Source organism: Emys orbicularis, chromosome 13 (genome assembly GCF_028017835.1).
Source record: "Emys orbicularis isolate rEmyOrb1 chromosome 13, rEmyOrb1.hap1, whole genome shotgun sequence".
In the NCBI taxonomy this organism is placed as follows: domain Eukaryota; kingdom Metazoa; phylum Chordata; order Testudines; family Emydidae; genus Emys; species Emys orbicularis.
Genome location: NC_088695.1, coordinates 14,207,280 through 14,230,848, shown reverse-complemented (window position 1 = coordinate 14,230,848; position 23,569 = coordinate 14,207,280). Strand labels below are relative to the sequence as shown.

The following is a 23,569-nucleotide window of genomic DNA, read 5'->3' as shown; positions in this document are numbered from 1 at the left end:
GCCACTATGAATGACAATGAATAGTCATTGGGCCAGGTACAAGAGCATGAGGATGACTCTAAAGCCTAGTGTTTCGAGTGTTCACCTTGGATGTTGAAGAGCTAAGTCCATGTCTCTGTTTATTATTTATACATAGTGGAGCAGCTTCAACATCAAAGACTGAGAGAGAGCCCTACACCAGACCATCCCGTAATCCAATGATTAGGGCGCTCTTTTGTAGTGTAGAAGACCCAACTTCAGAGATCTCCACATGAGATAGAGCGGGGAACTGTTGGGTTTTCTATAGCACATTTCGGCGAACACACTCAGGTTGGGTCAAACCTTTATTTGAACCAAAAGCATTTCTTGAGGTTAACAGCCACTGTTAAAGCAGTAGATAGTGACAGATAGGCAGAAAAAAGTTAGGACCAGTTAACTTCTCCTGTGGCATAGGCAGGTCATGATGAATTTATCCAATAATGTTCCAATTACCCCCTTACACAGTAGCATATTTATACATATTCAATAAATTTCTTCCAATTAGCAAAAAGCATTACACAGCTTCCAATTAATATAAAACACACACAATATTAGCCTTTCCATGGGTTAATTGTTATTAATGATACCTAACCTATATAAGGTGACTGCTTCATCTATTGGCTACTTTTAGCTCAAAGTTGTTTTTCTCTACTATACTTTCCTTTTTGCCTCAGCTTCCCTGTTTTTGTCCTTAACTGTACTTTCTTGTTTATCTTAACTCCCCTGGCCTTGTGGTCACCAGTATGGGTGGGACGCCTCTTACAAACACATAGTTATCAGTTATTTAGCAAGCAATGCACACAAATTTTAGCTTGGGTATATTTTGCGGTTTTAACAGAAATTTAGACATTTTCCGTCATGGAAAGATTAAAAGGGAGGTCTCCTTTCCCCTCTACCCCACATGACATTTTGTGAATCTCATCCTCCTTTCCTTTAGTCAAAATGACTGAAATCAAAGCAAAATTTGTCGAGTTTGATTGACATGAAAAATTTAACTTCAACATTACCAAAACATTTTGATTTTTTTTTTTAGTTTGCTCAAAACTATTTGGCAAACTTGACACTCATGGCAGAACAGTTTTGGGTCAACCAAAACTGCATTTTTTGGTGTATAAACTATTCAAAAAAAATCACTCATCTCTATTTGTGAGAGGTCAGACTGTTGATTCTGTAGTAATTTGTCTCATAAAAATGGCAATACTGGGTCAGACCAATGGTCCATCTAGCCCAGTGTCCTGTCTTCCGACAGTGGCTGATGCCAGATGCTTCAGAAGGTATGGACAGAACAGGGCAATTTTTGAGTGATCCATCCCCTGTCGTCCAGTCCCATCATCTGGCAGTCAGAGGCTTAGATCATCTGTAAGCATCAGCCATAGGCGGTAATGACAGATAATAAGTGTCCAAGCTGGGTTTACAGAATGGAGATAAGGAAGAACTGATCTCTGTGTTCTTTTCCTAACTGCTCTCTTGACTGTGTGAACTACAAGGTTTAAGCTCTACATGTTACATCAGGGAGGCCTATTAGTTTGGGCTTCTGGGTAAAGGTGGGCAAAATTTTAATGACAAATAATTTATTAGTCAAAAAATGCAGTTTCAGAGCAACCAAAACTATTCATGAATTCAGATCAAATTTGGTGAATAGTTTTGTCTGAAAAAAAATCAGCTCATTTTAATATTTACTAAATGAAACATTTTGATTTTTTCCCCAAAATGACTTTTTTTAGATGGTTAACTAGCTTTATTTTAAAAACAAACAACATGGTAAAAACAAAAAAAGCCAACCCTCATACCCCGAAGAACACAATGAAACAAACAAAATAATGATAATAATAATTTTGGTCAAATGAAGTGTTTTGTTTGACCAAAACAAAATTAAATGTTTCATTTCAGGTTAACCAAAATGTTTTGTTTTTGTTTAACCCAATTGTTTTGGGTTTTTCCATTTTGGGGAAGAAAAAAATCCATTTCTGGTTGACCCAATTTTATTTTTATTTTTCCATAGTTTTGGGGTTGGCCATTGAACCAAAAAAATCAGTGATTCACTCAGCTCTAATTCTGTCTTCTATTCCCAGCTCAGGGAGGGGAGTGGGATCTAGTGGTTAGAGCAAGGGGGCCCTGAGTGTTCTGGCTTCTATTTCCAGCTCTGGCATGAAGAAATGCCTAATTGTTTAGAGTAGAGGACTGAGAGTGATTACTCCTGGATTCTGTTTCTGACTCACTGTATGACTTTAAGAAAATTGATTCACCTGTCTGTGCCTCAGTTTACATATCAGTTTACACAAAATGCTGATTATGAAGAGTCTCACTTTCACACAAGAGATATACTGTGCCCAAATAAATGCATACATTGTATTTTCCTTTTTAAATTCAGAATATTTTATTTTATATATTCTGATTGGTATGTTTTTATTATATTTCCCTTCTAAAGGCAGCTTCTTCTGCAGTACTGACATGAAAGGAGTGATTTTAAAATAAGAAAGAAAGAAAGAAAGAAAGAAAGAAAGAAAGAAAGAAAGAAAGAAAGAACTATTAAATAAAACTTTTCTTTTATTCATATTGGTATATGTTGTCATACCTCCCTCCTAAAATACCCACTTCTTCTGCACTGGTCACAGAAAACAATAGGAAACAATCAACATCTTCAGCATGGTCTTTGTCCCTAGCTGAGATGCTATAATCCTAAATGGTGGATCAGTGGATGCTGCTGCTGTGGGGCACTTATAAATCACTTGTAAGTTTATAACCAAGCCATCAGCACAGGAAATAGAAGGAGCAGCTAAACTACACATGGGCAGCATTGAAAAGAACACTTAGGCCTTCATTTTTGATCCTGCCAGGTGCTTCTTGGGAAATGCCGAACATTCTCAATGACAGCAATGGGAGTTGTGGGTGCTCAGCAAACTCCAAGAGGCTGTCTGCACCCTGAAGAATCATGACCATGGACATCTTCCACTGGAACTAAAGCAGCAGCACCAGGGAATACAAAACCTCAATACTTCTGCACTGTCTCCTTCTTAGCCCAGCTCAGAGTGTGTGTTTGATGAGCCCCAGGCACTTGTCAATTGAGACCCTCAACACCTCCTTGACCTTCTGGTTCCTGAGGCTGAATATGAGTGGGTTGAGCATTGGGGTCACTGCTGTGGTCATCAAAGAGGCGACCTTGTTGAGGTTCATGGAGCTGACTTGCAAGGGCATGATGTAGATGAAGATGGAAGTGCCATAGCCGATGGTGACCACAGTGAAATGAGAGGCACAGGTGGAGAAAGCTTTCTCCCTGCCCTTGGCGGATGGGATACGGATGATGGTGCAGATAATATACACGTAGGAGATGACCATCAACATCAGGGAGGCTAGCAACACAGGCAGCAAGATGATGAAGTTGATGAATTCCACCAGCCGGATGTCGGCACAGGCGAGGTATAACAAGGGTGCGCGGTAGCAGAAGAAACGGTTGATGATGTTGTGGCCACAGTAGGGCAATCCAAGTTTGATCACGCTAGGGACCAAGATGGAGAAGAATCCCCCCATCCGTGATCCTACCACCAGCCAGACGCAGACCTTTCTATTCATGATGGTGCTGTAGTTCAGTGGGTAACATATGGCCACATATTGATCGTAGGACATCCTGACCAACAAGACATACTCTGAAATGCCCAGCAGGAAATAGAAGTAGGACTGAGCCAGGCAGCCATAAAAGGAGATGGTATTCCTCCCTGATAGGAAGTTCTCAAGCATTTTTGGGACCACAATCATAATCATGGGGATTTCAATGAGGGACAGATTGCAAAGGAAGAAATACATGGGTGACTGCAGGCGGTAGTCAGTGCATACCAAGGTGATGGAGTTCCCAGTCATTGCCACCACAACATTCACAGCAGTGCCCTGACAGCAGAATCTGGCCAGCCAGACCCCTGATTCCCTTTGGTAAACTGAGGATAGTAACGTTTATACAATGTTATCCAGAGTTTGCCCACATCTGAGTGACAGAGGTATACAAATACAAATACCTCAAAAGCAATTGTACCTAATTCTCCTTTTCATCGCCCTGATGTAAATTAGGAGTAACTGCACTGGAGTCCATTGAGCTGATTCTACTTTCTCTCACCCCAATGCAAGTCAGGAGTAACAGCACTGGAATCAGTGGAGCTGCTTTCCCCATCCCATTCCCATATTACACCAAACTTCACAAGCTAAGGGTCTGACTGAAGGAAATTAAGGTGGTTATCACAAAAGGAGAGTTATTTAACCGATCTAATCCTGGCCCTTGCTCTTGTCCCTCCCTCTGCAACCATCACATGATGTCTTGAGAAAGAAAATGCCCAACCTAATCACCGTGACCGAGTTCCTTCTCCTGGGATTCTCTGATGTTCGGGAGCTGCAGATTTTGCACTTTGTGGTGTTCCTACTGATTTACCTGGCAGCCCTGATGTGGAATCTTCTTATCTTCATGGTCATAGCCTTCGACCACCACGTTCACAGCCCCATGTACTTCTTCCTAATGAATCTGTGGATCCTAGACCTTGGCTCCATCTCTGTCACTGTTCCCAAATCCATGGCCAACTCCCTCATGAACACCAAGTACATTTCCTATGCTGGATGTGTTGCCCAAGTCTTTTCCCCCTTCTTCTTGCTGGCAGTGGATTTTTCCCTTCTCACCGTCATGGTGTATGACTAATATATAGCCATCTGCCAATCACTGCACTATGAGAGAATGATGAACAGCAGAGTTTGTGTCCAAATGGCAGCCGGTGCCAGGATCACTGGGGTTCTCTTCTCTGTGCTACATACCGGAAACACATTTGCATTGACCTTCTGTGGAGGCAACATGGTGGATCAGTTCTTCTGTGAAATCCCCCAGCTGCTGAAGCTCACCTGTTCTGACTCATATCTGAGTGAAGTTAGGGTTCTTGCATTTACTGTGTGTTTAGTCTAAGGCTGCTTTGTTTTTATCATTGTGTCATATGTTCAGATCTTCAAATCAGTGCTCAGGATCCCCTCTGAGCAGGGCCGGCATAAAGCCTTCTCCACCTGCCTCCCTCACCTCTCTGTGGTCTCCTTGTTTGTTTGCACTGGGGCGTTTGCCTACCTGAAACCCACCTCCAGCTCCCCATCTGCTCTGGAGCTTGTGGTGACTGTTCTTTATTCCATATTGCCACCAATCATGAATCCAATTATCTACAGCATGAGGAACAAAGAGATCAAAGCTGCCCTGAGGAGAAAGACTGGGTGTAGGTAATTCACCAAGAATCAATTTTCTGTCTTTCTCTAATTAAAGTTTGCTTACGTAGTATCTTTAAGTATTCATTAACGTGAGTTATTTCCATGACCACACAGCTTGCACAGAACCAGGTCTGATTTTGGCATCAGTTGCACCAATGCAAATCCAGATTAACTTCGCTGATGTCACTACTGCTGGGGTGATTTACACCAGTAGAAAATCTGGTCCACTTGTGGAGTAAATGGGTGTAAATTGTGTGCACGAGAGGAATCAGACTTTCATTCTGTGCCAAAACAATACCCGTTACACTGCTTGGTCACTTGCACCCATTCCATGGCCACTGAAAACAATGATGGGAGTTGTCTTTCTTGCTTGTGTGTATAAATCAGTAGTGGCTTCATTGGAACCAAAGGAATCAGACTGGAGTAAGACTGGGGTAGATCCTCAACACGTTCCATTGACTTTGGTGGCGCTAAAGCAATTTGCAGCATCTGTGGATCTGAGATACTGCCTTCAATGGAGCTGTATATCCATTACCACCAGCTGGGGACTGGGCCCACTGTCTTCTAAACCATCATTCATGGCCTAACCACTAGAGGGGGACAAGGAGCCAGACTGTGTCAGTCTGGCTCACATGTACATTCAGGCGTGTGAGAGATGGAGAGACTGGCTAGAAATTACAGGGAGGTTTCTAACCACGAGTGGGGTGAGGTTCTGGAGCAGCCTCCCAATAGGAGTTGTGGGAGGCAAATGACTGAATTAGTTTGAAGAGAGAGCTGGACACATGTCTGATTGGGACTGTATGACGTCGCTGCTTGTGATGGTGGGGGACAGGGCTCAGCAACCCTGGGGCTCAATTGCAGCATATGTCTTATGTTCCTAAAAGCTCATGCTTCAGGGTTTCATCTGGCCACTGGCAGGGGTCAGGAAGGGATTCCTCCCAGTGTATTCTGTGTGACCCAGTGTGTTCTGGGAGATTTTATTTAAATCTCTGAAGCATTGGGCACCCCTGGCTGGAGATGGGACATTGGGTGGGATGTGCCAGGGCTCTGAGGTGACACTGAACCATTCTCTCTTTCTCAGGTTCTTGGCTGGCTGGTTCTTGCCCACATGCTCAGGGTCTGACTGATCACCATGTGGGCATCAGGAAGGAATTTTCCCCCTGGTCAGATTGGCAGGGACATTGTGGGGGGTTCACTTTCCTCGGCAGTGTGTGGTGCAGGTCACTTCTCACGATTTTCTGGGTGTATCTCAATAATTTCCCTGCCATTGTGGGGGCCTTGGGCACTGGAGCCCTTCAGTCTCTCCTATTCTTTGCCAATGGCAGAGAACCATCTAGTGTCCTGAGGGCTGTGACAATTCGATCTAATTTCAGTTGTTGGGTTTGGTGTGCAGATGCTGGGTGGTGTTGGCATACAGCAGGTCAGACTGTATCATCTGGTCATCCCTTCAGGCCTTGAAATCTGTGACTTTATGGATGTGTGTGGATGGGGGAGAGGAGAAGGGGCCACACAGAGAATAAAATCCAGTAGAGTCCATGGCGTTTCTTTAGTACAACTGTCTGTGACACCCTGTCCTTCTGGCTGGGGATAGGTGACTCCAGCTCAAATGAAGCCCTTGACCTCTGCAGCCACACAGTGTCACTGTATAAACACCACCCATAGGCCGTGCGTGTTATGAGGCCCCTCTGTGCCCCACCTAGGGGATAGGGGGCTGTTCTGGTGGATGTCAGGCAGCCTGGCTGTTCAGCTCAAGCTGTAGAAGCTCGTACTCTGGATGTCTCTGATTGAGTCCCCCGGGGGCCAGACTGGATTAGATGGTGACCCTCACATATGCGCAAGTGGCCTGAGTACTTCAGGGGACCATATTCCTGCACTAATCAGAGGCTGATGTTGCCTACCAAGATACTGCAGAACAGCAGCAGGAGTGAGACCTAAGAGGGGAAGAATTCTTTAGTGAGAGGAGGAGCAGGTTTATTCCTGGATCATCTCAGGTATGCCCATTCCTAGTCCCCCTGCACCCTGGAGACTGAAGATCCATGGCATGGGCAGGGATGTGTGTGTTGCTCTCAGCTTAGGTTGGTAGAGCAGGTCAAAGTAACTTGTCATTGGGAAATGGTTTCCTCAACCTGTTTGTGACAAATGCTGCTATGTTTTTAGATGAGTTAAATAATCTGCCAATGTCTTAGAAAAATGTTTCCCAACTCTTCCCTCGACAAGGTTGGCCACTGAGGCATTCCCAGAATACCGGATCTGATGGGTTGGATCACAGAAACCCCCTTGGGAACTGGCACCTGTTGTGCCTGGACTACTTCTGAGCCTGTCTTCCCTACCAGCTTGGGTTTGAGCCCGACACGTTAGCCTGCTACAAACACAGACCCAGGTCTGAACCACGTCCCCCAAAAGCTGCAGGCTTAACTGAAAACAGCTTAAGAAGTGTTCCTATCTCCAACACTCAGGTTTCCTACTCTGAATGGGGTCCAAACCCCAAATAAATCCATTTTACCCTGAATAAAGTTTATATAGGATAAACTCATAAATTGTTCACCCTCTATAACACTGATAGAGAGATATGCAGAGCTGTTTCCCCCCAGATATTAATACAAACTCTGGGTTAATTAATACGTCAAAAGTGATTTTATTAAATACAAAGAGTCGGATTTAAGAAGTTCCAAGTAATAACAGACACAACAAAATGAATTACCAAGCATAATAAAATAAAACACGCAAGTCTATGCCTAATACAGTAAGAAAGTGATTCCAGATGAAATCTCACCCTCAGAGATGTTCCAGTAAGCTTCTTTTACAGTCCAGCAATTACTCACACCCCTGTGGTTACAGTCCTTTGTTCCAATTTCTTTCAGGTATCCTTTGGGGGTGGAGAAGCTATCTCTTGAGCCAGCTGAAAACAAAAGTTTCCAGTGGCTTAAATAGACTTTCTCTTTTGGGTGGAAACCCCTTTTCCTCTCCTATGCAGAAGCCAGCTGCAAGATACAGTTTTGGAGTCACATGGGCAAGTCACATGTCCATGAATGACTCAGAACTTTTCCGGATGATGCCACATTCCCAGGAAAGCTCAGAGGTGGATTGGCATCTCTCAGAGTTCATTGTTAGCTTAAGTGTTTCTTGATTGGGCACTTACTGAGAATAGTCTTTTCTCAAGAAGCTGACCAACTGCTTCACTGGGGCTACTTAAAATCCAACAAGTACATAGCCAATATTCATAACTTCGAATACAAAATGATGCATGCATGTAATTAGGATGAATATATCCAGTAGATCATAACCTTTGCAGAGATATGTTACATGGCATATCTAACATAAAACATATTCCAGTCATGTCATATTTACATTCATAAGCATATTTCTATAAAGCATTATGGGGTTTATTATTTCTAGAAAGCAACGCCACACCGGACAATCTGGTACTTCTGGGAAAGCTGTGGCCCCACCCCTACCTCATGGGCCTGCCTGACAGTGTGACCTTGCATGCGTCCCTCATCCGTGATACTGGACAAAACCATGTCTGGTTTTGTCTCAGTACCAGACAGGGGACAAACCACTCAAAAAGGGGATTATCCAGCTTAAAACCAAATGAATGGCCAGCTACCAACCATGCTCACCACTCCCAAACAGCTTCTGTGCGGCTTCCTAGAAATCTCCTCTACCAGGAATAAGTTCCAACAAACTGTATCTCCTGCATTCTGTCCCAGAGGCACTGATGGTGGGTATATTGTCCAAATAATGAACATTGTGGCTCCTTTCTGGAGTAGGGTCTAATGGAGTTAAAGGAGTCCTTGGGAACTTGTGTTTAACTTCTTAGGCCTCTTAGAAAATCACAGCTCTGGTCTTAGCCCATCCTCCTGTCTTCTCCCTAGACATGGCACCTCCAGGTTACATGACAGACACATTGCCTTGGACAAGTGCACTTGATTTATAGGTGAAAAGAAGGATTTAGTTCTCCAGGGCTCTCAATTAAGGACCAAACAAACAAGAGACTGAAAACAGGCTTTAGTTTAGAATTTTAAAGGTCCCTAGGGGGTTTGGACCATAGGTACCATCAATGGAATAGGCTGCCAAGGGAGCTTGTGGAATTCCCATCATTGGAGATTTTATGAAGAACAAGTTGGACAAGCAACTGTCAGTGCTGGTCTAGATTTACTAGGTCCTGCCTCAGCTTCTCAAGCTTTTCAGCTTCAGCCTCACATTTCTATGGTTCTGTGATTCTATAATATACCAATAAAAGAAATTTTTTTCTATTAGGTGGGCTGGCGCCAGCCGCAGAATCAACAAAGATGTGGGAATATTCTTCAAAGGGGAGGACTATTCTTTCCAGGAATTTAAAATGGGATTTTCAAAGAGCCAGGCACCAGGTTCCCCTGGCCATTTTATTTTTTGGAGAATAGCCTTGACCCAATCATTTTCCACAGGGCAGCACTGATATCCTTGTTCCTCATGCTATAAATGATCGGATTAATCATGGAAGGCACCACGGAATACACAACAGCCACCATGTGGTCCAGACCTGAGATTGAGCTGGAGGTGGGTTTAATATAGGCAAAACTAGCAGTGCAAACAAACACAGAGACCACAATGACGTGAAGGATGCAGGCGGAGAAGGCTTTATGCCAGCCCTGCTCAGAGGGGATTCCCAGCACTATTTTCAAGATCAGTACATAAGACACAATTATAAAAACAAAGTAGCTTAAGGCAAAGTATACACTAAAGGCAATAACCCCAGTTTCACTGAGATATGAGTCATAGGAAGCAAGTTTGAGGAGCTGGGGGATTTTACAGAAGAACTGCTCCATCTCATTGTCTCCACAGAAGATTATTGCAAACGTGTTTCCAGTGTGCAGTGCAGAATTGAGAACCACACTGATCCAGGTACTGGCTGCCATTTGGACACAAGCTCTCCTTTTCATCATTGACTTGCAGTGCAGTGGTTGGCAGATGGCAATGTACCAGTTGTACGCCATGATGATTAGTAAGGGAAGCTCAGCTGCAGTGAAGAAAAGGAAGAGAAAGTATTGGGCGGCACATCCATAATACGAAATGGCCCTGGTGCTCATGAGGGAATTGGCTATGGACTTGGGGACGACAATGGAGATTGAGCTAAGGTCTAGGATGGACAGATTGTTCAGGAAGAAATACATGGGTGTATGAAGATGGTGGTTGAGAGCTATGGCTGTGATGATGAGATGATTCCCAGTCAGGGCTGCCAGGTAAATCGCTAGAAACAGCATGAAATGCAAAATTTGCAGCTCCCAAATGTCAGAGAATCCCAGGAGAAGGAACTCGGTCACAGTGATTTGGTTGGACATTTTCTTCCTCAGTACATCATGTGATGGCTGTGAAGGGAAGGATAAGGGCAATGGTCAGGGTTTGGCTGCAGTCAGTATAGGCCTTGCTGGAGCCCTAGGCATAACTAACAGTATGAACCAAAGGCTGCAAATATGAAGAGATGAAATAGAATGTATGGGTTTGAAATTATTGTATTATTGGACAATATTTGCATTCCCCAGCCTTGCTTAAAGCTCAGTTTCCAATTAAGCATGGTCAGAAATTTTCTACTTAAATTGTTTTCAAAGGAAAATTGTGTTTTCAATTAATCAAATTTTCATAGAAAGTCTCAGGTATCCTCAAATATATTTCACGGATACTTCATATATATACATAGGAAAACTGAAAACTCATGTTTCTTTGGGTGGATCTAGGCAGAAAAAAATCAGTTTTCTGCTATTTTTTGCTGAAAATGTTTGTTTCTCACTTGCCAAAACATGAAACATTGGAGATTTCTGGGAAGTCTATGAAAACCCTATTTTTTATATATAAAAAAAAATGTTGATAGACTCTAGATGGTTGATTGACTTGATAGCAAAAGTCTTAAAGAGTTCCAAACATAATTCAAATGTATGTTCTTAAATTACCCCTGTATATTAATACTCTAACATATTTAATTGAAATGGCAAACTTACTGTGCTTTTCTTTAAGGAATTTTTCCCAGCTTGCGATGCATTCAAGCCTCCAGTGTTAGGAATCATTGATCTATCTATCTATCTATCTATCTATCTATCTATCTATCTATCTATCTATCTATCTATCTATCTATCTATCTATCCGCCCACTGCCAGGATTGTTTGGTTATCTCTCTCTCTCTTGCCCTCATCACTGTATTATCCAGCAGCCACTGTCGTGTCCCTTTGCTGGATGTCCTGAGTTGCTGGGTCTCTGTGCAGTTCCTAGCAGACAGGGATCTACTCCACAGATGGGCTCTCCCTGCTCCCCTCCTTGGGTGGGCTTGGCTGAGAGGTGATGGACTAAATGGGATGAGGGACTGAAAGCCTCTCCCAGCTCTAGAGAGGGCAATGCAGAGGAAGGAGGAGAGTGGGGTGGGAAGGAAGTGGTGGCCAGGGCTGGCCAATGGAGAGAAGCAGGAGAGAATGTCTGGTGTTTGGAGGTGGGACATACGGAAGCGGGGATGGGGGGCTATTCCCTGGGGCTTGGGCCATGTCAGGGGAGTGGGGCTGAGCAGAGAAGGGGACTGGTGGGCAGAGGGGTTCAGCAGGGATCTCTGAGGAAGTTGAGTCAGGAACTCTGGGTGGAGAATTGGCTCTGGCCATGGAAGGGGGAATCTCAAAGAACAGGGATGGAGAGTGTCCGTGAGTTGGAGAGTTGTGAGAGGGGAGGGAGGGGATTAAGGGCTAGGGGGGTTGTTTGGGGGTCTGGGCTGTGTGAGGTGGAGGGAAGGAGAAACTCGGGGACTAGAGTAATAACATTCAGGGGGTGGAGGATGTGGCAGAGGCTGGAGTCAAAGGGCCTGAATCATTAAAATGTTGCACGTGAACAAGAAATAATAACCAGAGTGGTTTTTTAAAAAAAATCTTGAAGTCCTTGAGCTATATTGTCCTCTCCATTATACCAGATTTATGCCACCATAACTCCCCTGATTTCACTGAGTTTACACCACTGCAAAACTGGTACAATGGGTGCCCATACAACATGATGGGGCTAACTTAGCTAAAACAATCAGGAAAAAGATCTTGGAGTCATCATGGATAGTTCTCTGAAGATGTTCATGCAGTGTGCAGTGGCGGTCAAAAAAGCAAACAGGATGTTAGGAATCATTAAAAAGGGGATAGAGAATACGACAGAGAATATATTATTGCCCTTATATAAATCGATGGTATGTCCACATCTTGAATACTGCGTACAGATGTGGTCTCCTCATCTCAAAAAAGATAGACTGGCATTAGAAAAGGTTCAGAGAACAGCAACTAGAATGATTAGGGGTTTGGAGCGGGTCCCATATGAGGAGAGATTAAAGAGGCTAGGACTCTTCAGCTTGGAAAAGAGGAGTCTAAGGGGGGATATGATAGAGGTATATAAAATCATGAGTGATGTGGAGAAAGTAGATAAGGAAAAGTTATTTACTTATTCCCATAATACAAGAACTGGGGGCCACAAAATGAAATTAATGGGCAGCAGGTTTAAAACAAATAAAAGGAAGTTCTTCTTCACACAGCGCACAGTCAACTTGTGGAACTCCTTGCCTGAGGAGGTTGTGAATGCTAGGACTATAACAGCGTTTAAAAGAGAACTGGATAAATTCATGTAGGTTAAGTCCATTAATGGCTATTAGCCAGGATGGGTAATGAATGGTGTCCCTAGCCTCTGTTGACAGAGGGTGGAGATGATGGCAGGAGAGAGATCACTTGATCATTACCTGTTAGGTTCACTCCCTCTGGGGAACCTGACATTGGCCAGTGTCGGTAGACAGGATACTGGGCTAGATGGACCTTTGGTCTGACCCAGTACGGCCATTCTTATGTTCTTATGACAGTTTTTATTCTGTTTTTATTCAGGCAAAACTCAAAGTGGAGAAAATTCTGATCTCAGGGATGAAGCCAAAATAAGTCCAATGACTTCATCTTTACTGTGGTGTTACTGAGATCCCAGTCTGGCCCAGCCAGAGTCTGGCTTGATTAAACACTTATAAGTAACTCAAAATGTGGCTCCTAAATAGGCTTGTTCAGCAGTTTACAACTATAGATCAGTACATCAGCTGCAGATATTCCAAACCAAATTGTCTTCTCTCACGTACCTTGGAGAAAGGCAAAAATGCTACCCAGAGATACGGACCTGAAGCCAATACACGGTGTGAATATTCCTCTCATTCACAACATGCATCTGACCCCAAAGCATCTCAAAGGTGGTAAGAAAAATAAGCCACCACACTGCTTTGGCCTCACTATAGGAAAAGCAGAACCTGTGCAGATTTTGCAGAGCTGCCAATTTTCCACCAAAGATAGGTAATAATAATATTGTGTGTGTTCTGAGGTCAATATAAATAAATACGCCTCATGTAGGAGAAATGACAGCACCCCTACACATTCCTCAAATGTCACAGTGATGGATAAAGTTCAGACAGAAGGTTCAAGACAGTGGGAGAACAGATTATGTACAGGAATAAAGAGATAGATCATGCAAGTGCCTCAGCACCAAGAAGCCAGCAGATTTCCGATGGGTTCCCATGTTTCCATTTCAGTGATGGGGAGCTGGTTGTGGGAGGGGTTTGTAGACACCCCCTCCACTATGTGCATTGCCAATTCCGAACTCCTATTCCTAAATGTGGGAACTGATGTCTTGGCCCACAAAGTGTTTTGTTCTCATTGCCAAACTCAGATCTGGTTCCTTGTTTTGTAACATTACTATACGCAGTATTACCATCTAAACTGGGACCAGTGAGATATATGGGACATAACGGTGTTGTGTTTGTGTGTGAGAGCCCGTGAGTGTGTTTCTATGATTGTTTTTGTGCTGGGGGAAAGAGTGTGTTTGGTGCATTTATGCTGGTGAGTTAGAGTGAGTGTTTGCATGTTGGATAATGTATGTGTGCCTGCTTGTGTGAAGAATGAATGAGCATCATGGTGTGTGTGTGCATCAGTCTATGGAAGATACTGTGTGGTTGTTTGTGTGAGTGTTTCCCTGTGTGTTTAAATGGCAACAATTGAACACAATAAAAGTTATCTTCCTCCTTCTTTATTGCTCCTAATCTAGAACATCAAATTCCCCATGATATGCGGGAGGCAAAATCCAAATAGAGCTGGGCGAATAATAGATTTTTCATTTCACTGGCAATTTTGAAAAATCAGAAATAAAATAATTGTGGGTCAAACTGAAAATGGTATTTTCCAAATTTCAGGTGAATCAAAAAGTCAAAAACAATTTTGTTTCAGGTTCCATTTTGACAAAATCTAAACATTTTCTTTCAATGTTGACCACATTTTGAAGTAAAATTAAGGAAAAATTTTAAATGAAAAGTCGTTTTGTACTGGAAAATCAAAATGTTTCATTCCAAAAAGGTCAATTGTTTTACACGTCAACTGACAATGCCACTTTTTTAACCTCTGATCAGTGCAAATTTTGTGGTCCATTTTAAGAATGGGTTAAAATCTTCTCTCACACTGATATAAATCCTGATTATTTCCATTGAATCTACTTTACTGTCAGTGGATTTACTGCAAATTTATATCAGTCCAAACGAGGAGCTGAAGTTTTCTCTGGCAGCTTAATCAACATGCCCAGGTTTTTTTAACTTTTTATTTAGGAAGTTTTAACAAGTTTACAAATCCTTGCCATGTAAATATCAGAAACAAAACAATCATTACAACAGTGAACTTTGGTTTAAAGAGACATCATACGGGAATATACTCACCAGATCTTTCTATTTAACAGGGTGATACCATAGTACAGAGTGAGGATCATTACAACTCCTATGTCATTTCTGGTGATTTTATTAAATTGAGTGAAATCTCTGTATTCACATATTTAACAGACCAGGTATGTCTATCAAATGTTCATATGCAAAGAATTGGACAGGTGTGCTGGGATTTTTTTTTCAGGTGAATATACTTTGAGCACTGAATAAGAGGTAAACAAATATTTAAGTACTTATCTGTCCTCTGTCTATTTTGCTGAATATGTAATTGTTGTGTTAATTTTTCCATAACCAACCTCCCATATTGTTTTGACCCATTCCTCAATGGTCGGACTATTTTTCTTTTCCCATTGAGAGGTTACTAATAGCTGAGCAGATCAGAGGTTAATTTTTCATTTCCTTTTGTGTGACCATTTCCATCAGGAAACCCCAGGAGGATCACCAGAAGGTTATTAGATAATAAATATCCAACAATTGGGTCATTTCTTTATGGATTGCTTCCAATACTCACTAGTGACTGGAGATGTCCAATGCATTAAATCTCCTCTTTCACCACAATTTCTTTAACATTTATCCCCATTTAGTCTGTGTATGTGTATATATATATATATTGCTGGTCCTCTTTTCCAGATCAAACCGCATTCCTCTGCATGCCTTTTTTTTTTAACTGTTCCTCATAGGTCAGGTTTTCTAAACCTTTGATCATTTTTGTTGGTCTCCTATGAACTCTGTCCAATCTGTCCACATCTTTCTTAAAGTGTGGCACCCAGGACCGGACACAGTACTCCAGCTGAGGCCTCACAAGTGAAAAGTAGAGCGGAACAATTACCTCCCATGTCTTACATATGACACTCTTTTTAATACACCCAAATGATATTTTCGCAACTACATCACATTGTTGACTCATATTCAATTTGTGATCCACTCTAGCCCTGAGATCCTTTTCAGCTATGCCACCACCTAGCCAGTGATTCCCCATTTTGTAGTTATACATTTGATTTTTCCTTGGTAAGAGAAGAACTTTGCACTTCTATTTATTGAATTTCCTCTTGTTGATTTTAGACCAATTCTCCAATTTGTCAAGGTCATTTTGAATTCTCATCCTGTCCTTCAAAGTGTTTGCAACCCTTCCCAGCTTGGTTTCATCTGCAAGTTTTATAAGCATATGCTATCCTTCATTATCCAAGTCGTTAATAAAAATATTGAATAATGGCCTTAAAAATCCCACCAGAAAAGAGTTGCAGGTTTTGATTGTAAAACTATGGGTGGAGATTTTCACCTAGGGGACTAGTATGTCAAATTCCTATTAAAACTATTTGGAATTTTGGTGGCCAAATATCTATAGGCAACCTTGACAATCCCATCACTGGTCATGTTGGTCCCTCCATGAACACAAAATAGCCTACATCGCCAAAAGAGAGATGGAGTTGTGTTACCGTGAGGTGTTGCCTAATTCAGCTAAAATCTCCCGGAATTAATTTTAATAGATCTGGTCAAAAACAGGGGAGAGGATCAGAATCCTTCTACATCATTATTTAAAGAAAAAAATATTTTTTAATTCATAGAAATTTTGAATCTTTTTTTAAAATCTACTATTTTGTGAGGTTTTTGGAGACATTTTGTTCCTATTTTTTGGTGGAGATCAAATTAGGTTAATAGATTCCAAGGCCAGAAGGGACCATAGTGACTGTCGAGTCTGACCTCCTGTATAACCCAGCCCACAGAACATCCCCAAAATAATACCTAGAGCAGATCCTTTAGAAAAACATCCTATCTTGATTTGAAAGTTGTCAGTGATGGAATCTACAAAATCAGTAATGAATAAAAAACTAATTGAGATATTCAAAGAGGATTAATGGAGCTGGGCACTCCTCTCCTGTCAAAAGCCAATGGGATTTAGACACACAAATCCAGTAGGTTCCTTTAAATATTCCAGCCTATCTGGATAATGAGAGCATGCAGTTACTTTGTAGTAGATTAAACTCTATGATGGGAAGAAACTCACCTTCCTCACGCCATAGACCATTCACAAACTGATGATGACAAGACTCCACCATGGCAGGGCCGGCACAACCCATTGGGTGACCTAGGCGGTCTCCTAGGGTGCTAATATTTGCGGGGCGGTGACCGCGGCGGCTGGATCTTTGGCTGCCCCGGTCATCGGCCGTATTTCGGGGGTGGGACCTTCCGCCGCCTAAGGCGGCAAAAAAGCTGGCGACACTCCTGCGCCATGGGCAGGTTATTCGAGAACTGTCCTCTATAGGGCCTCTTAGACTTTCCACTGTCAGAGATAGAATACTGGACTGGATGATCAAAATGTCTTACCTAGTTAGACAGTTCCTATGAGAAGCAGATGCTGTCAAATAAAATTGGAATGAATGTTGCACCCACATCAACTCAAATGTATTTAATATATTTTTAATTATTCATTATTAAAGCTGCTCAAAAATGAAAATTATATTTTTGTGGAAAATGTCATTGTTTTATAACATCCCACAGTATTGCTTTTGGATGGGGGTGGACAAAAAAATGAAACTGGAGACTGAAAAGTGTTTGGTTTTCAATAAACTTCTCTAGTAAAAATGCAAGTTTATGGTAAACATGTTCTAGTTTTGGGAAAATATTTCTGATATTGAAAACTCTTCCCCAAAAACCTGAAAAAATATACAAAAATGTTTTCCATCTCCAGGTTTTCACAAAACCAAAACCAAAAACGACTTCCTCCCACCATCGCCACTCATTATGAATTATCCTCCAAGTAACTATTATCCCCATTAGACGGATGACAAAATGAGGAAAGGAGCGGTGAAGGGACTGAACAAAGTCAGGGGAATAGTTGGGATCAGATCTCAGGGCACCTTGGACCTTAGCTTTTTATTAAATTAATTAATTAATTATCTGATAGTTGCACCTAAAATGAGAGGCCCATTAAATTAGGTAAGACAGTCTCCACCCCAAGAAGCCTACAGTAGAAAAGACAAGCAAAGGGTGCGAGGGAAAAGACAGCCCTAGGGAATGACTTTCCCAGGTAACACAGCAGGTCAGCAGCAGGGCTAAGTCCTGTGTGCCCTTAGTGTTTGCCTCACAATCTTTCCTCTAGACCCTGCTGCTTTGTTTTAATTGTGATTATTTTAGTTTCTGGAAACTCTTCAGGGAAGTAGAGGGCAAGAGAAATTAATTGTTGCCTCTGGGCTGTTGAGAGCTCCAGGGAATGAGTCCAACAAGCCCGTAGAAAACAGACATGGATAAATCACCTTCCCGCAGCACCAACGTTTTGGACACACAGCTCATCTGCAGACAGCACAGATCTCAGTGTATTTCCTGCAGCTCAGCCTCGGTGTGGTGGGGGAACGGCCTCTCATAATACAGTGATCGGGGCATTAGATAGAGAGATAGATCGATAGAGCGGTGTGCATGGGGCTAGAGAGAGAAGGGTGACCAGATGTCCCGATTTTTAGTCCTGATATTTGGGGCTTTTTCTTACATAGGCTCCTATTACCCCCCCTACCCTCGTCCTGATTTTTCACACTTGCTATCTGGTCACCCTAGAGAGAGAGGGGTAACCAATTGCAGTCTGTAGCTGGAGGAGAAAAGACATCTCAGTCTGGGAGGATTCCACACTGACCGGCACCGTAAGTTTGCTCTTGCAATGAAATATATTTGTGGGTTACAGAGTGGCACTTTAAGGATGAAATTGTAAGTGACAATAGATTTTTTTTCTTAGTTTCACTCTTACCTCACTTTGGGCATGGGAAACTGAGGCAGTCCAAAGCATTTACCTTAGGAAAGAGGGGGCAGAATATTTATGCCTCAGTTTCATTCTATTGGGAGTGAGGGAATTGATCAAATTGACACACATAGTTTTTTAGAATGGATCGAGGAGTTTACATTAAAATTGTCCAAACATTGTGACAAACACTATTGGCTCATTGTTGCTTTTCTCTGTGTATACATTAGTTTGTTGTTATTGCTGTCTATCTATCTGTTTATATTTTTCTCTATATATTAGTTTGTTTATACTTCTCGATCTACCTGTTAGTTTGGGTTAGTTCTGTGTTTCTCTCTCACTTTCTGTATCTGTTCTTTTCTTTCTTGTGTCTCTCTGTTTGTTGTTAGATGTATCAAACTATCTATCTATCTATCTAGCATCAGTTTGTGTCTAGTTCTCAGTTTATTGTTTCGTCTGTCTATTAGACTGCTGCAAGGGTAGTTGAGTCAAGTGGGTTAGAGTAGTGGAGACTACGAGCCAGGATTCCTGAGTTTTATATGTGACTCTGACAGGAAGTTCAGTCCAGTATGTAGAGGAGCCAGAATCCCAATTCTGTTCCATTTCTGTCTCTCATAAGGACTGTGGGACTGGCACCCCTCAATGCTTGAAGCTGAGTGGTTAGGGCACTCGGCTGGCCTGTGACAAACTCAGGTTCAATCCCTCCCTCTGACTGATGATGAGAAGGGATTTGAATTGCCAATTTACAGGAGGGTGCCTGAGCCTCTAGGCTACGGGCTGTTCTGAAATGAGACTGTCTCAGTCTCTCCTGTTGAAGCTTCTCCGCGTTGTATCAATAATTAAATAATCACTGGAGCAAGGACTTGAACTTGGCTCTTCCAGACACCAGGTGAGTGCCCAACTATCATGCTGGAGAATCACTCTCATGTCCCTACCCTGACCCAATGGCTCTCCATTGTCACTCGGAGCAATCATTCCTGATGGCAGTGGAGAGTCACTGCGACAGAGGCTGAGATGTAGTCTGACGTAGTGGTTAGTGGAGGGGACTGGGAGTCATGACACCTCACTTGTGTTCCCAGCTCTGGGAGGGAGTTGAGTCCAGTGGGTAGAGCCTGAACTCTTGGCCTGTATTTCCAGCTCCGGGAGGGGTGTTGGATTTAGTGGTTTATAGCAGGGGGCAAAATGGGAGTCAGGACTCCTGGGTTCTCTTCCAAGTTCTGGGAGGGAGTTTAGTTGAGTGGTTAGAGAAGTAGGAGGGGAGCCGGAACATCTGTCTCTCGCAGCAAGCATGGAAATCTTGCTAGAACGGGGGATGGGGCATCAGGACTCCTGAGCTGTATGCATGATTCGCGTTCACTGTGTAATTATGGCTGGGTTTGCTCACCTCCATTTGAGATGCTGCTCCCATTTAGGCAATATAAATGGGGAGTAATTCCATGGCATGCTGTGAAATTACCCCACATTCACAGCAGTGCCCCTGACAGCAGAATCTGTCCAGCCAGACCCCTGATTCCCCTCAGTAAACTGAGGATAGTAACATTTATACAACATTATCAAGAGTTCACCCACCTTTGGGTGGGAGAGGTAAACAAATACCTCAAAAACTGTTGTACCTAATTCTCCTCTCCATCACCCTGGTGTAAATTAGGAGTCATTGCACTGGAGTCCATTGAGCTGATTCTACTTTCTCTCACCCCAGTGTAAATCAGGAGTAACTCCATTGGAGTCAGTGGAACTGTTTTCCCCATCCTCATTCTCATATTACACCAATCTTCACAAGCTAAGGGTCTGACTGAAGGAAATTAAGGTGGTTTTCACAAAAGGAAAGTTATTTTACTGATCTAATCCTGGCCCTTGCTCTTGTCCCTCCCTTTGCAACCATCACACGATGTCCTGAGATAGAAAATGTCCAACCGAACCACCGTGACCAAGTTCCTTCTCCTGGGATTCTCTGATGTTCGGGAGCTGCAGATTTTGCACTTTGTGGGGTTTCTAGTGATCTACCTGGCAGCCCTGGTGGGGAATCTTCTTATCTTCATGGCCATAGCCTTCAACCGCCACGTTCACAACCCCATGTACTTCTTCCTGATGAATCTGTCCATCCTAGACCTTGGCTCCATCTCTGTCACTGTCCCCAAATCCATGGCCAACTCCCTCATGAACACCAGATCCATTTCCTATGCTGGATGTGTTGCCCAAGTCTTTTTCCTCATCTCCTTCGTGACAGCGGATTTTTCCCTTCTAACCGTCATGGCATACGACCGATATGTCGCCATCTGCCAACCACTGCACTATGAGAGAATGATGAACAGCAAAGCTTGTGTCCAAATGGCAGCTAGTGCCTGGATCAGTGGGATTCTCTACTCTGTACTACACACCGGGAACACATTTGCATTGACCTTCTGTGGAGGCAACATGGTGGATCAGTTCTTCTGTGAAATCCCCCAGTTACTCAAGCTCGCCTGCTCTGACTCATATCTAAGTGAAGTTGGGGTTCTTGCATTTAGTGCGTGTTTACTCTTAGGCTGCTTTGTTTTTATGATTGTGTCATATGTTCAGATCTTCAAATCAGTGCTCAGAATCCCCTCTGAGCAGGGACGGCATAAAGCCCTATCCACCTGCCTTCCTCACCTCACTGTGGTCTCCTTGTTTGTTTTCACTGGCATTTTTGCCTATCTGAAACCCACCTCCAGTTCCCCATCTGCTCTGGATCTTGTGGTGGCTGTTCTCTATTCCGTATTGCCACCAATCATGAATCCAGTTGTCTACAGCATGAGGAACAAGGAGATCAAAGCTGCCCTGAGAAGATTGACTGGTTATAGGTAATTCACGAAGAATTAATTTTCTGTCTTTCTCTAATTAAAGTTTGCTTACTTAGTATCTGTTCATTAATGTCAGTTATTTCCATGACCACACGGCTTGCACACAAACAGGTCGGATTCTGATCTCAGTTGCACCAATGCAAATCCAGATTAACTCCGCTGCTATCACTGCTGCTGGGGTGATTTACACCAGTAGAAAATCTGGTCCAGTTGTGGAGTTAAATGGGTGTAAATTGTGTGCATGAGTGGAATGAGACTTTCATTCTGTGCCAAAACAATACCTGTTACACTGCTTGGCCACTAGCACCTGTTCCATGGCCACTGAAAACAATGATGGGAGTTGTCTTGCTTGTGTGTATGAATGAGGAGTGGCTTCATTGGAACCAAAGGAGTCAGACTGGTGTAAGACTGGGGTAGGTGGGAGAAGAAGTTTGTGGTAGATCCTCAGCACATCCGTGTAGTTCCATGGAATCTGGTGTCCCTAAAAAGCAACAGAGGGTCCTGTGGCACCTTTAAGACTAACAGAAGTATTGGGAGCATAAGCTTTCGTGGGTAAGAACCTCACTTCTTCAGATGCAAGAAGTGAGGTTCTTACCCACGAAAGCTTATGCTCCCAATACTTCTGTTAGTCTTAAAGGTGCCACAGGACCCTCTGTTGCTTTTTACAGATTCAGACTAACACGGCTACCCCTCTGATACTTGGTGTCCCTAAAGCAATTTTCAGCATCTGTGGATCTCCAAGGAGCTGTATAAGCATTGCCACCAGCTGGGGACTGGGCCCATTGTCTTATAAACCACCATTCGTGGCCTAATCACTAAAGGGGGACAAGGAGCCAGACTGTGTTAGCATGGCTCACTTCTACATTTGGGCATGTGAGTGATGGAGAGACTGGCTAGAAATTACAGGGAGGTTTCTAACCACCAGCGGGGCGAGGTTCTGGAGCAGCCTCCAAATAGAAGTTGTGGGGGGCAAATGACCGAATTAATTTTAAGAGAGCTGGACACACGTCTCAGTGGGATTGTATGATGGGGCTGCTTGTGATGGTGGAGGGCAGGGCTCAGCAACCCTGGGTCTCACTTGCAGCGTATGTCTTATGTTTCTAAATGTTCATGCTTCCGGGTTTCATCTGCCCACTGGCAGGGGTAAGGAAGGGATTCTACACCCCCCCCCCCAGTGTATTCTGGAAGGGTGTTTTTTTTAATCTTTGAAGCATCGGGGTGGTCCTAGCTGGAGATGGGACATTGAGTGGGATGTGCCAGCGCTCTGATGTGGCACTGAGCCATTCTCTCGCTCTCGGGTGTTTGGCTGGCTGGTTCTTGCCCACATGCTTAGGGTCTAACTGATCATCATGTGATGGTCAGGAAGGAATTCCCCCCCTCCCCCGGTCAGATTGGCAGGGACCTTGGGGGAGGCGGGGTTTGCTTTCCTCTCCAGCATGTGGTGCAGGTCACTTGCCAGGATTTTCTGGATGTAACTCAATCATTTCCCTGCCATTGTGGGCGCCTTGGGCACTGGTGCACCTCAGTCTTTCCTAATCTCTGCCGGTGGCACAGAACCGTCTAGTCTCCTGAGGGCTGTTCTAATTTCAGTTGTTGGGTTTGGTGTGCGGGTGCCCGGTGGTGTTGGAGTACAGCAGATCAGACTGGATGATCTGGTCGTCCCTTCTGGCCTTGAACTCTATGACTGTGACTTTATGGATGTGCAGGGACGGGGGACAGGAGAAGGGGCCTGTACAAGAGTTTGCATGGGCTTGACCCTCTCCGGGGCGGCGGGGAGCCATACCAGCTCACTACACATCGGTGCGCTGGGGAAACTTGTCCGGCCATGGGTCTCCCTCGGCAGCTCTTGCTGTAGGTAGAAGAACACGGTAAGCCTCGCCCTGCTCAGGGCGGGGCAACAAACGCTGAGTCAGAAGCTCAGGCCCTTAGTCAGGGCTGAGCAACAGTAGAACAAAGTATTTAGGCCCAGGCCATAGGTCAGGGCAGGGCAACAAACACTGGGTCAGGAGCTCAGACCCACAGTCAGGGCTGAGCAATGGTAGAACAAGTACTTAAGCCCAGGTC

At 43.6% G+C, this 23,569-nt stretch overlaps 3 protein-coding genes and 1 pseudogene across 3 annotated transcripts; 2 read left to right on the top strand and 2 right to left on the bottom strand.

Moving 5' to 3' along the window:
* Positions 1–3,042: 3,042 nt before the first annotated feature.
* LOC135888479 (olfactory receptor 6M1-like) lies at positions 3,043–3,954 on the bottom strand (the record flags this gene model as incomplete). The annotated part of the gene is made up of 1 exon (XM_065416284.1): positions 3,043–3,954. A coding segment is annotated over one exon (912 nt), but the record flags the coding sequence as incomplete, so codon positions are not given.
* Positions 3,955–4,333: 379 nt separating this feature from the next.
* LOC135887940 (olfactory receptor 14A16-like) lies at positions 4,334–5,254 on the top strand (annotated as a pseudogene).
* A 4,369-nt stretch (positions 5,255–9,623) lies between these two features.
* Positions 9,624–10,559, bottom strand: LOC135887474 (olfactory receptor 14I1-like). Its single transcript, XM_065415221.1, has one exon. It carries the CDS (start codon positions 10,557–10,559, stop codon positions 9,624–9,626), a length of 936 nt encoding a protein of 311 aa, XP_065271293.1.
* Positions 10,560–20,579: 10,020 nt separating this feature from the next.
* LOC135887356 (olfactory receptor 14A16-like) lies at positions 20,580–21,509 on the top strand. Its single transcript, XM_065415130.1, has one exon. The coding sequence runs from the start codon at positions 20,589–20,591 to the stop codon at positions 21,507–21,509; it is 921 nt and encodes a 306-aa protein (XP_065271202.1). The 5' UTR covers positions 20,580–20,588.
* The last annotated feature ends 2,060 nt before the right edge of the window (positions 21,510–23,569 follow it).